This window comes from Ursus americanus, chromosome 8, assembly GCF_024610735.1.
Source record: "Ursus americanus isolate L20-20 chromosome 8, mUrsAme1.1.p, whole genome shotgun sequence".
NCBI classification, from domain to species: Eukaryota; Metazoa; Chordata; class Mammalia; order Carnivora; family Ursidae; genus Ursus; species Ursus americanus.
The window spans coordinates 17,622,952-17,636,289 of record NC_142134.1 but is presented as its reverse complement, the minus strand read 5'-3'; the positions used below and the strand labels follow the sequence as shown (position 1 = coordinate 17,636,289).

The following is a 13,338-nucleotide window of genomic DNA, read 5'->3' as shown; positions in this document are numbered from 1 at the left end:
ACAGTGAGGAGTTTCAGTACTCTCTTTGCTAAAGAGGAAATAAAAATACCAGTCTTCTAGAAATATTTGCAATACATGTGGTTTCTCCTCTTTCTGATTCTTAAACTCTTGAGAGAGCTCTGTAGAATTGGCATGTCTTTTGCTCTAAGGATTCTCATTAAAAAAATAAAATCTGAAATGTAACTTTTTGCTGTTAGTACATCACTTAACAGAAAAAAAACATCTGCAAAAACTACGGAGCTACCTGGCAGAAACAAAAAATGCATACCAAGTGATATTTATTCCATAGAAACTGTTAATTTAAGTCATAGCTAGATAATCTGAAAAATATTAAAGAACGTGTTTGCTATAAAATCTATCCACAACAAAACATTAAATGGGACTGGCATCTCAGGAAACAGGTCCTGTCTTTTCATTTTTTGGAAGTAAAGACCAAAAAGTTAACTTTAGCTTACAGTTTTCCTAGATACAAATCATTTGATCAATGTAAACAATGACTCTATGAATAATGTTGACTCAAGCTCAACAGCAGTTGGTTAGGTAAACAGGTGTATTAGACATTTTCAGAGAAGTACACTTGTTCAAATTCTAGAACATAAAGGCAGTTTCAAGTGTGGGCCAATGAAAATATCTCCCACAGAAACAAACTTGTTCTTGTCACTGTTACTTGACGGCTTATTGACAATGTGATATGAAGTAAGAAACATAAAAATCAGTTTATTGTTTAAAGGAATGTCTTGACTTGGTTGGAAAAATTACCATATGACTTAAGAAAAAAATAAAACAATCGAGTTATTACCATCCCTCCCCCTCATACATACCCTCAGTCTACTCCCCTTGAAATATCACCCAAGTCTCCAGACTTGACATGAAATCTACTTTTCAAGAAATATGCTTATCATCCCTAATATTTAGGCAATATAATTTTATTTCACCAGCACTAACTGTAATTTTAAAATTTAAAGGGAACATTCTGCCGTATACTGTTGGTCTGACTCTGGTACTCTGCAGCTCGCCTCCATGTAGACCTACGTCCAAGGGTGGAAAGATAACAAGACCAGGGGGAATGCCACTCATCCTAGAGCCAGGGAAAAAACCCAAGTGCTCTTTGTTTTACATCATTTAAAGATGGTAAAGATAGTAAACAGTGTTTCTGGGTTTGTGGGGTTTTTTTTGTTTTTGGGTAATTGAAGTGAAATTTACCTAACATAAAATTAACCATTTTAAAGTGAACAATTCAGTGGCATTTAGTAGGACATTCACGATTTTGTGTGGCCACCACCTCTATCTAGCCCTAACACATTTCATCACCCCACAGGGAAATCTAGTACCCATTAAGCAGTGGCATCCCATTCCTTCTGCCCCCCCCCCCACCCCTGGGTAACCACCAATCTGTGTTCTGTGTCTATAGATTGACCTACGCTGGATATTCCATATAACCAGAATCATACATTATGTGATCTTTTATGTCTGGCTTAACTAGCATAATGATTCTGAGGTTCATCCATGTTCCAGCGTGTACCAGTAATTCATACTTTTCCATGGCTGAATGTACACTCCACAGTTTGTTTACTCACTGATAGACATGTGGCTCGCTTCTACCACTTGGCTACTGTGCGTAATACTGCTGTGAACAGCTGTGGATATGTACGTTGTTTGAGTCCCTGTCTTTAGTTCCTTCGGACACAGACCTCAGAGTGGAAGTGCAGGGTCATACGGTGGTTCTATTTTCAACTTTTGCGACACCACCAAGCTGTCCTCCACAGCAGCTGAGCCATGTTACATTCCCACCAGCAGTGCGTGAAGCTTCTACTCTCTCCACACCCTCATCAGCTCTTGCTCTTTTCTGTTGCGGTGGCTCTTTGTTTTTACCACAGCCAGCCTCATGGATGTGACGTGGTACTTCATCGTGATTTTCGCTGGCATTTCCCTAATGACTAATGACGCTGAGCATCTTTTCACGTGCTTACTGGCCATGTGTTGAACTTCTTTGGGGAAATGTCTACTTGGGTTGTTGGCCCACTTTTTAACTGGGTTATCTTTTTTGCCACTGAGTGTAGTAGTTCTTTATATTCTGACACTAGACCCTTGTTGAGATACATCACTTGCAAATATTTTCTCCTGTTCTGTAGGTTTTCTTTTCACCTTCTTCATAATGCTCTTGGATACAGAAGTTTTACATTTTGATTAAGTTCAAGTCATCTTTTTTTAGTTGTTGATGCTTGTGCTGTTGATATTCTACCTAAGAATGCATCAGCAAATACAAGATCACGAAGATTTAACCCTGTGTTTTCTTCTAAGAGTTTTAGAGCTTTAGCTGTTTTTTTTTTTTAACAGCTTAAGCTCTTATACGCAAATAGTGTTTTTTAAAGTGTGTGATTTCATGGAAGGAAGATGATTTATTATGAAGATGAGCATGACAAAAATACGTGACCCTTTTTTTAATTTACTTATTTAAAAGCAGATAATTTAGTTGGGTTTGTAAGTGGTCTGGACTCAAACATTCTTGCAACATACATTATTATAACTGATTCAGTGTTTCTGGAAGATTGGGGCTCTCTCTTTCTGTACCTCTCCATATTTTTCTCTTTGAAAGTGGTGTTCCCAGGGAAGACAGTGGCATTCTCCAAAGATGAATTGTAAGTGAACACAGTAAAATACTAATGTGCATCCATATTCAGATGCTGTGTATGCATTTGTTGTTCTTCTCTGTTCACCATCTATTCTCTTCAAGGAGCCATCACCCCTACAACTCTAAGACCCAGAACTTGGTGTTTTTAGTTGCTCAAAGGTGAGCTCCAGGCCTGATCACAGGTAATGAGACTCAATTTCAGGTCTTTCGCTGGGGCTATTAAGAGAGTCTTATTATCTTTCCCATTAGACCTGGAGCTATAATATAATTTCACGAGGTTAGAACTGCTAATGGACAATTAAACAAAAATTATTTAAAACTGTTTTTAAAAAGAAAAGTCACTCAGATGTAACGGATATGAACATTTCCCTGAATTTTCTGTTAACAAAACTTTGAGGTACTATAGTAAGGATTTATAGGTTGAACACTTAAATATGATTTGAACTATGAAAAATATATGAAAATAGAACAAAATCTGGCAATAATATTCTGAAGTGGAAATAATGGAATTTTGATATGTTTTAAAAGAAATACTAAAAAACCTAGATCAGCAAACTGTGTTCCAAGAAACTGTAGCCAAAATCAAATCTATTTCCTGTAACTGCTGGATTATACAAAGAGAGCAGAGTACTGATGAAATTTCTCTCCTTTTTAGGACTATTGATTTGTTTTTGTTTTTCTAGATAATACTAGCCTAACAGGATAAAGAAGAGGAATTAACTTATTCTAAAATTCTAATTTTCAAACATATTAGCATGCAACCTGAGAATTCCTCAGGCAATAGATAAGATTAAAACAGTACATGAAAAATGTTGGCTTTTAATTTCAACAGTAATGATTTCTAAATAAATTTTCACCTCACCTCTGTTTTTACTGAAATCACAATATTCTGACCATTAGATGCAATCTGTGTCAATTTTTAAATTTTCCCAAGACTCCACATTTGAAACAGTTATTTTGGGCATAAATCTATTTTTCTTTTTACATTTACTCCCACACACCCAATTATAGTAAATAACAGCTGCTGAAACCACAAGGAAGTCTTTCCTTGTCAGTGTGTACTGCAGACAATATGCAGGAAAGCGACATTTCTGTTGGTCCTTTCCAGGATAACGTTCCTAAGACCGTGCCACAGCTGCACATACCTAGATCAAAGTTGTTGGAATTGAACAGGAATTCTGGTAAGTAAAAAAATTCTGGGATAAGTTCTTTCACGTCTGCCATGTTGTGCTTTGATGCTGAATACCAGGCCTCGCGCACACTGTGGAACATTCGGTCAGCCAGGTCGAAGTGGCCTCCCTGTGGGCAGAATGAGAAGGCACCGCTCTGTTAGGACGCCGTCCCCACCTCACGGCTTCTGTCAAGCTCACGGGCTCGAAAAACCCAAATAAATACATTTGGTGACAATTCCACTTCCCACCATCCTACGTCAAACACACAAAATTTTAAATAATCACAAAAAGAAAACTATTTCGGGGGTGTTTCTGACAAAGGGTACTTAATGCATGTATTTTGTAATCAAAGTGAAACCCAAATACAAAGACATTTAAAAGTCATTGAAAAATTAGTTTTTAGTGAGAGGACAAGAATATAAGGAAATATGAATTCTGCTACAGTTTCATGATGCTCCCCTAAAAAAACAAAAACAAAGAAACCAAAAAAGCCCCAAGATTCTAATGTAGCCAGCTACAGCTGGAAATTCAATATACATGTTCGACTGATTTTATACATTAAATAATTATAATTAAATTATAATTAAATAATTACAAATTTATAAAATAAATGACATTCAAGTTCTCACACTACTAGGAATTAGGCAAAAAACTAAGAAAGTGATCAAAAAGTTATAATGAATTCAAATAGAAAAGGGATTTCTTACACAGCCTCATAGATATGCCACACCTTCCTCAATCAAACTCCCTCTTGCTGTGTTTTCAGTGGACACAGTCTGTCTTTATGCTGAAGCTTATTGCGGGGAAAATGCCAAAGTCCATACAATGTGCCACCAAGGCCTGCAACGATCTGGCCCGTTACCTCTCTGATGTCATCCTCTACGAATTTCCCCTCCACTTACTCTGCTCCAGATGTAGTGGCCTCCTTGCTCTTTCTAAAACATCTCAGGCACATGCTTGACTTGGGGCCCTCGCATGGACTGTTCCCTCTGCCTGGAACACACTTTCTCCAGATATCTGCATGAGTAACTGCCCCACTTCCTTCAAGTTTTTGCTCACATGCCACCTTTTCAAGGAGACCTACTCTGACCACTCTATTTAAAACTGCACTGCACCCTCTCTACCTCCTACTCCTACTTCTGTACTTCCCAGCCCCCTCTCCCTGATCTATCTGTATTTTCTGATAGCATGTATTATATTCTAAAACACTTTAAGATGTATTTAATTTATTATTCTTGTCTGTTTCCCTCAACCAAAATATAGAAGCTCTACAAAGCAGGGCTTTTGTCTTTATTCACTGATATCTTCCACATACTTAGAACAGTGCCTGGTACATAGTAGGTATTCAATAAATATTTGCTGAATAAATCAAAGAGAATTTGGAGAAAAGCAATTATAATAAAGAAGATAGCAAATGAGCTAGACTGTATTACTCTTTTAAAAACATTTATTGCCAATTTAAAGCAGTTAAGGCTGAATTCCATATACCTGGCTGGAAAGCACATGGTACTTGCTTCTTTGACTCAAGGACCCTGGCTTTTGTTTACTGTAAACAAATTCTAGTTTACTCATCAATTTTGATCCAGTGAAATTCCACTTGAATTATGTTTGACTATTTTTTGTAACTAAAACTCCACAGGGCTTCTTGTAAGCCAAGATAACAACATTTAAAAAAAAAAAGCAACAATTTTAAATAGAAAGAAGGCTTGAATAAAATAGAAAAATACTAAATTTGTAGTTTTACCTGCAGCCTTAAGAATATCTGGGTGAAAGGCTCCATCCTTACTAAGTACGAAGCCACAATCATTGCAGATGAATAGTGGGTCCCATAGTGGTAGGCTGGAGTTTCTCCTGTTCAAAAAAAATTAAAGCATAATTGAAAACAAAAGAGTGAATGTGAAAAATAAAACTGGTATTAATAGGCCTGAAAGCACTAATGCGTGTGATAGCTGGGACACTAAACACAACTGGTACTGGCGTTTGTAGCATTAGAACATATGGCACCGCTGCCCCTCACTTACGTATCTGGCAGTAATCCAAATTAAGTATAACTCAATGCCTTTCCCCACAAACTTAGCACATCTAGTAATTCATGTTGTAATAGCTAAGCCTTAATAGCAAACCACCTTCCACTGAAGCAGGATATTGACTTACAGCCACCTTTTATGAGGTTCTGGCTTTACAATGATCTATATCTCGAAATTGATGTCTGTGAATATTATCCAATTGTTATTACAAACTCCCCTTGGCAGGGAAAAAGGGTCCACACAGGGAATACTGTTAGGCTAAGTTTTTTTTTTCTTTGTTTCACCCATTTTTGGGGGGGGGAGGTGCACATGATAAACATTAAACATAACAGGGGTCCCTGGGTGGTGAAATTGGTTAAGTACCTGACTCTTGCTTACGGCTCAGGTTGTGATCTCAGGGTTGCGAGATTGAGCCCTGCATCGGGCTCTATGCTCAGTGTGGAGTCTGTTTAAGATTCTCCCCCACCCCCAGCCTCTACCCAGCTTGCACATGCATGTGCATGCATGCACACGTGTTCTCGCTTTCTCAAATAAGTCTTTTAAAATAAAACAAAACATTAAACATAATAAATAATAAGTGTAGAGTTTTAGGAGGTTATCTATTATTATCATCATTATTAGTAGTAGTATTTTTAAAGTAAAAGGATTCCAAAAAGTGCCTCAGTAAAATTAAAAGACAGTTTAATTAAGGAAACTGTAGTTCCTGGCTTAAATATGATTAGAGATAAAGGCAGGTTATCTGATGGGAAATGCAGACACTTAGTTTTCTGCCAGTACGTGATAAACCACCTAAAACATGCCGTCTAAGCATGGCCATCAGTTGGCATGCAAAATCTGACAGCTGTATATATGTGTGAATATAAAACTTAAATAGATGTAATGATACACAAGCAATTTGGGGAAAGATACAAGTATGTCAGACCACTAAATAATGGCTTATGTTTGAAACTGAGGTACAAGGTCCAATGACAAGATGTTACTTACCATTAGGATCTTCCCAGTCTTTATACCGCTTCTTATATTGGGCTAACCGTTCATCTGTCTGTGCTCCCATCGGCTTAGCCAGGTTTCTAAATGTCTTGGGATTAGTAAGATCTACCTCCTAAAATACAAAATGAAATCAATTCCAAATTACTGTACACCTTTCATTCTCGCCAACATAGGTACAGTGGCTACAGCAATGATGATTTATAAATATTTGTGGTCACAACGGCAGAACAGGGCTCCAGAACAATGCTATGTGCCTACCGGTTATCCATATTTTATAGACAGGCACATGGCAGTTTGTTAACTGGTTCAGTTTGAAGACAACTTCTTTGGAAATTAAGTATTCACAGAAGACACACAGGGTCCAGGCTGGAGATGAGGAATAAGGGAAAATCCTTCCCAGTCTTGGCAAGGACACAGCAGGGGACTCGACACAAAAGCCTGGAATTCATCTTTATCCTCCATCACCCACGTAACTGGAGCACCAAATCTCCTTCCTGTTCTCCTCCTCTCCTCCCCCATTTCACCCCAACTTCACTTCTGAGTATTCTCTTCTTAGAGGTGATCGGGAAGTGAAATGAACTAGAGCACTTGGTAACTCATTCACCTCCGAAAGACACCATAACAGACCATGTGACTTCCAAATGAGATGGAACCTTTCAGTCTCTCTACCACCGATTATTGTAAAAGTTCATTTCTAACTGACCTAATTCATATACTTAAAACAGAACCAAATTTTACCACCTGGGGTTTTCAAAGTAAAAATCTGAAATATGTACCAAGGGGTATTTAATCTGTGTCCTTTTAAAGGGTATCACGACCAACCAATTTTGCCAAGCTTGTACTTTAAATGAATCCACATCCATGAATGTAAGTCAAGTTAGTACCTTTGTCTGCTCAAAATCTATGTGCAAAATCCCTCATTAATAGTTTTTTGGTTAATTCAACAAAATTTAAATTGTATGCTAAGTACTGGGCACCGTTCTAGTGGTTGGGAATTGAGAGATATGGGATTGTCTTTGCGCTCAAGGGATATACATGTAGGAGCTACTTTGTGAAGGGTTCTGTGCTGAGGTTTCTGAATTCTTTTCACTTGTGATGATCATTCACTGAATAATTTCAAACAGGGTGAGGATTCAATTACATTTGTTTTTCTGAAACTGGCTGCAGTGTAGAGGACAGAGGGACACCCAGCAGGAGATACAAATTTACCTAGCACTTAGGAAAACCAAATAGATACCATGAATTAATATCTACAAAATTGGTCAATGACTTAAACTTTGTGCAAGTCCCAGCTAAAACTCTTCTCATCTTCTTGTAATAAGTGCCTGTTGAGGACTTTAAATTATAAAAATTATAAATTATATTATAAATTAAATTATAAAGCATGTAAAACATCTGAGCAATTCAAGTACCTCTTAATTACTTTTGAAAATGTGTTCCACTTACATAAAATGATTTGAGTTTTACCTCTGAGTCGTAATCTGCAAGGATCCAGGGGAAGACAGGATACTGCATGAGATCATTATAGGATCTGCCAGCCAAAGTGTTCAAGTGCATCAAATACTGGAAGTTGCTGATTTCACCTCTCTTGGGAAAGATAAATAAAGATTCGTTTCAGGACCATTATTTCTACTACGTTCACTTAAAAAATTTTTTAAATGCAAAATGAGGTAAAAGATAGTTTCTTTCTTGCAGATTTCGTAACAGCAAAACACTTGTTTTTCCCAAAAAGAACAAAAAAAAAGTCTTTTTTTTAATGTATGTATTTTACGGATTGTTGAAGTGCTTTTAGCTGTATGACTTATACTAACTACAAATTATGAATGAAGCTTATATTTTCATTAAGCCTACCTCCCATCTTTGAGTCACAGACTTCTCTCCAACCAAAGTGCTAAGCAACCCAGATCTAAAAACAAGAAATAATTAAATAAATTATAGGCGATATAATTTTAAATCTGAGTGATCATCAAGTTAAAAAATTTAAGTCATCTGATCCAGGAATTTTTCAAACTATGGAAGACCTATTACAAATGGGTCATGAAATCAGCTTAGTGTGTTGTAATCAACATTTTGAAATATGAATAACATGGAATTAAACTGAAGAAAACAGAGAACACTGAAAGGCATCACGTACAGTAAGGGGAAAGTATTTCCAGTCAATTTTGTGTTAGTATTTGTAACTCAGTTTGTGGGTCCTGGGATGCAATATAAAGTCTATTTTTTACGATGGGTTATAGCAAGAGTTTGAAAAACAATGATCTAGTCCAACTGTCTACCTTTTACAATGATCTGTACATAAACAAATTCAAAGACATTAAATTGGAATAACTGAAATAGTATACATAGCATATTTCTTAAAAGAGATGTTGGAGAGTGAATAAAAATATGTGTATTTTATGAGAGGAAAGTCATTGCTGTTCAGGTCATTTGAAATTATGGACTTTTTCAGATATCAGCTGTTCCTAGAATGCTATAAAACCCTTCTTAAGGTCTAACTGCTTTATAATATTAGTAATTAATGATTTGAAGATTGTGACTTGGTCACTGAACCCATAGGAAAGCACTGAACTATGTATTTTACTGTCTGAAAGGAAATCAACAGATTTGTAAATCTTAGTTCTTAAACATTTCTAGCTCAACAGTACAGGTAACACTTTCCACTTCTAGATAAGTTCTTCCCATTAGGCAAACTGAATGTACAGGAACTCTCCCTCAAAAAAGAGCTTTGTCGACTCCTCAACTTTTTCAGAAAGGGAACAATTGAAAAGATTAAGTTGGAAATGAATTTCTGCTTCTTGCCTTTGAACTTTTAACAGATCTTTAAGTAAAGAACTGCCAACTCAGCACAAAAAGTAGCAAGAACAATGAAATAACAAGATGAAGATTATCTAAGCAGGTGAAAGTACTGGCAACTTAATTACAAGTAGAAAAAAGGGCTCAGTGTCCTGTAGGGCGACCTTTTACTTCCTGTTATTTATCTTAGCACCACCACAAATGATAGGAACAGAACATGATCTGAGGTTAACAAAAGCACATATTTAGCATTTGCTAAACCTCAGCTAAAGAAAAAGAAAAGCAACAATTTAAAAGAGAAACACACATATTTAATATAGTTAGATGCACACAGACTGAAATCAAAATTTACAAATTACAGAATCCCCAGTAAAGTTTTAAGTCACTTTCCTGCATGTTGCAATCATCCGTAGCCCAAAAGCATTGCTTCTTTTCCAATGAATTATAAATGGCTACCAGTTCCTGAGTGACTATAAATGGATTCTGGAAATGGCTGTATCATTCAGAAGGACTTTTTAAGATTAAAAGCAGGTGAAATGAGCACAGAGGAACCACTTATAGGCTTGAACACATAAAAACAAAAGTTTAAGATTAAAAGCAGGTGAAATGAGCACAGAGGAACCACTTATAGGCTTGAACACATAAAAACAAAAGCTTGAACACATAAAAACATGTTAAAAGACAAAATGAAGAGGAAAACTGGGCAATTTGCAACAAATATAACAAAGGAGTAGTAATACATAATTATAGAAAAATCCCACACAAATTGTTAGTAAGAACTCAGAGGAGATGTCGAGTAGATTTATCGTGATGATCATTTCTCAATTATGCAAATATCATTATACTGTATACCTTAAACTACTATAATTATATATCAATTATACCTCAATTAAAAAAGAAAGTCAAACCACCGTCACTACCATCAACAAAAAAGAACTCAGGAAAAAAATAGGCGAAGTTATGGATAATTCACAAATGAGGACTTTAAATGGCTACCAAACACATACAGTCCTCGAGATTAGGAAAATAAAAGAAATGCACATTTAGAAATTGAGAAAGCATCTTATAAAATCAGTAAAAAATGAAAAGGTAAGTACAAAAAGTTGACAAGCATCGACTGAGATAAGTAAACTTACCCACTAGTGGTGGGACATAGATATGTATAATTTTTATGGAAATCAAGTTGGTTTTGTTTATCAAAAGCCTTAAAATTCATACCCCTTTTTTTCACTAAGGGGATTTTACCCCAAAAAAATAATGAGCAATCACATTTGCATTATGAGAATAAGGAGACCTGACAAAGATGAAGTATCCAAAAATAAGAGAATGCTTTATACATACCATGACTGGGTAGTAAATAAAAGTAATTATTTCTGAAGAATATTTTAAATGCAGGGAGAAACAGTGACATACAACACTGCATAGAAGCAGCAGAATAAAAATCTGTGTTTAGAGTATGAGCTCAATTATGCACACAGGACCATATGCTGCTTCAAAGACTCCAGGAAATCCATCGAACCATGAGTGCTATCTGACAGGAGTGATCACGCATACCGTGCCCTTTTCCTTTTAAGTTTTCAGTATTTAAAACATTCTGTGCAACCACTAGGAGGGGAAAACACTCATTACAAATATTAAATAGCACTGTGCAGATGCAAGCCATCCTAATTTCACTATTAAACTATGTTGCAAGAAGCAAACAACCTACCCCTGTTCCACACTTGTGTTCGGTCGTTGCCCAGACACAGACTCCGAACTGTCAGTCAGAGATGGCACGACAGCCAAAAATCTGGAAAATTTAAAAACAGCATAAAATTGGAAATGAAATCAAAGTCGGGACCTACTGGGAGCCTCAGAAAGGATGATTCGTTCAGACCTCGACTATTGCATTTACCCCTCTACTCCTCAGTAAACAGCAGGCAAAGGGAATACACAATAATTGGAATCCTGTTTAAAAAAGGGTCAAATGATGGCTTCCGAAGCCGAATATAAGGGCCACAGCAAAATCTATCATTCTGGACTTCAAATATGCTGTCCTATTACTGGAAGAAAAAGCCTTGCAACACTGACTCACAGAAACTGAGTCAACTTCATGAAGTCCTAAAGAGTGCCTAACAGCTAAATATTCACATGACAGCAGCAACAATGATAGCTAACCAATGACCGAACAGGGACAACACTACACCAACAAGATACACACAAGAGAAGCAACTTTATGTACACTTCTTCATCTTCTTCAGAGTTGCTCACAATGTCAACACAGGTATTTTAAAGGCAGAAGAGAGTTATGGGAAAATTCTTAGAATAGACGTGGACCCTGAACTTGGCACACGCACAGACATTTCTCAGAGAAAGACAAACTCATCTCCTTGTAAAGCTGCTAATTATGAAGAGCAAGTAACTTCCCAGTGTTGAAAACAACACCGCCTTTAGGAGTAAGACAGGTAACTAAAATTTCAGCCACTTTCCTAGCTCTTCCCACACATGACAGGAGTTTTGGACTGCCCATCACCGCCCACAGGTACCCCATCCCAAGAAGCCCCGCTTCCCATGCGTGCACACGTAATATTACCACACCGCAATAATAAGCAATGCTGTGTGGCGTTCACCATTCCTCACGGAAGTAATGGGAAATACAAACCTTCCCTTGGTACAGCGCGTGCTAGGCTCTACACCACCCTTCAAAGAATAAGAGAAAGTCTCTCATGTCTGTGACCCGTTCATAAAAGCCTCATCGGTCACACGCCCAACAGAAATACTCTGAGCACCGTGCACACACACTGCTTTGCTTTTACAAGGCAAACTTTACATACAGCTCAGCAAAAGTAAAATATGATGAGGTTAGATTAACTGCTTTATTTGGCTATGCTACTTTTTTGAGGATGAAGATATCAACCTCTCTTCCAAGGCCAGAGAAGGCCTCCTATGAATATAATTTCTAAGGCAACTCAGTCTCTGCATTCGAGGCAATGCACGCAATGCAAGCAGTGGCACTGTCTTCTTTTTTGGTAAATAGGAAAGAAAACTATTTTGAACCTGAAGTATTATTTTTTTTAAGCTAGTTTCCTATTCTTTTACACTTAAAGACACAGGACTCAATGATAAACGTAGCTTTTGATGATACCTACCATAATGACCAGAGAGAGAAACGGTATTTCACAACAGAATGGCATCACTTTAAAAGCTAATTAGAAGAATCATGTTTCAAGAGGTTGGCAAAAATGTAACAAACATTTTCTTCAAAGAAGTTAATTCACTCATCTCAAGATCCTAGACTTTAAAAATCTAGCTTATCTGGTATTAGTTTCCCTTCCATCCCCTCCCATGAAAGCATTATCAAGTATTCCTAATAAACAATACCTTTGATAGACTTTATTTCTAATTCCCTTCTGAAAAGCAAGGAGGTAATTCCGTCCATCTCCAGAGAAAACCTCCACGGCAATAGGCTGAAGTGATTAAAGAGAAAAACATTAAGAAAAACACAAATAAGGTTATATATTGACTTTTCTACTATGAGTATCTACAATGTTGAAGCAGTTAACTTGGTAAAGAACATTTTTAGAGTCATGAATTCCCAGCAGATTAAATTACAAAATAAACAGAGCTAATGTGCTCTGTTTAAGTTTTGTTTCTAAAAATCTTAAACAGAATAATGGTAAGATAATTATAAAACGATAACTGAAAAATTGGAGTGAAGATGCAATTTTTATATTAGAAGACAATA

The 13,338-nt window shown here is 36.7% G+C and overlaps 1 protein-coding gene across 11 annotated transcripts in view; it reads right to left on the bottom strand.

Annotated features, from left to right (window-relative positions):
* The window catches only part of WDFY3 (WD repeat and FYVE domain containing 3), a 262,486-nt gene that overhangs the window by 24,900 nt on the left and 224,248 nt on the right, over window positions 1-13,338 (bottom strand). For all 11 annotated transcript variants that reach the window (XR_015725422.1, XM_045790948.2, XM_045791003.2 and 8 more), the window contains 7 exons: window positions 12,975-13,060; window positions 11,323-11,403; window positions 8,673-8,727; window positions 8,289-8,408; window positions 6,816-6,933; window positions 5,549-5,655; window positions 3,778-3,931 (listed from right to left, as the gene is read on the bottom strand). Coding sequence is in view for 10 of the 11 variants with exons in the window: in XM_045790948.2 (XP_045646904.1) it covers window positions 3,778-3,931; window positions 5,549-5,655; window positions 6,816-6,933; window positions 8,289-8,408; window positions 8,673-8,727; window positions 11,323-11,403; window positions 12,975-13,060 (721 nt within the window). In the remaining variant the exon portion in view is untranslated. The remainder of the gene's footprint in view (window positions 1-3,777; window positions 3,932-5,548; window positions 5,656-6,815; window positions 6,934-8,288; window positions 8,409-8,672; window positions 8,728-11,322; window positions 11,404-12,974; window positions 13,061-13,338) is intronic.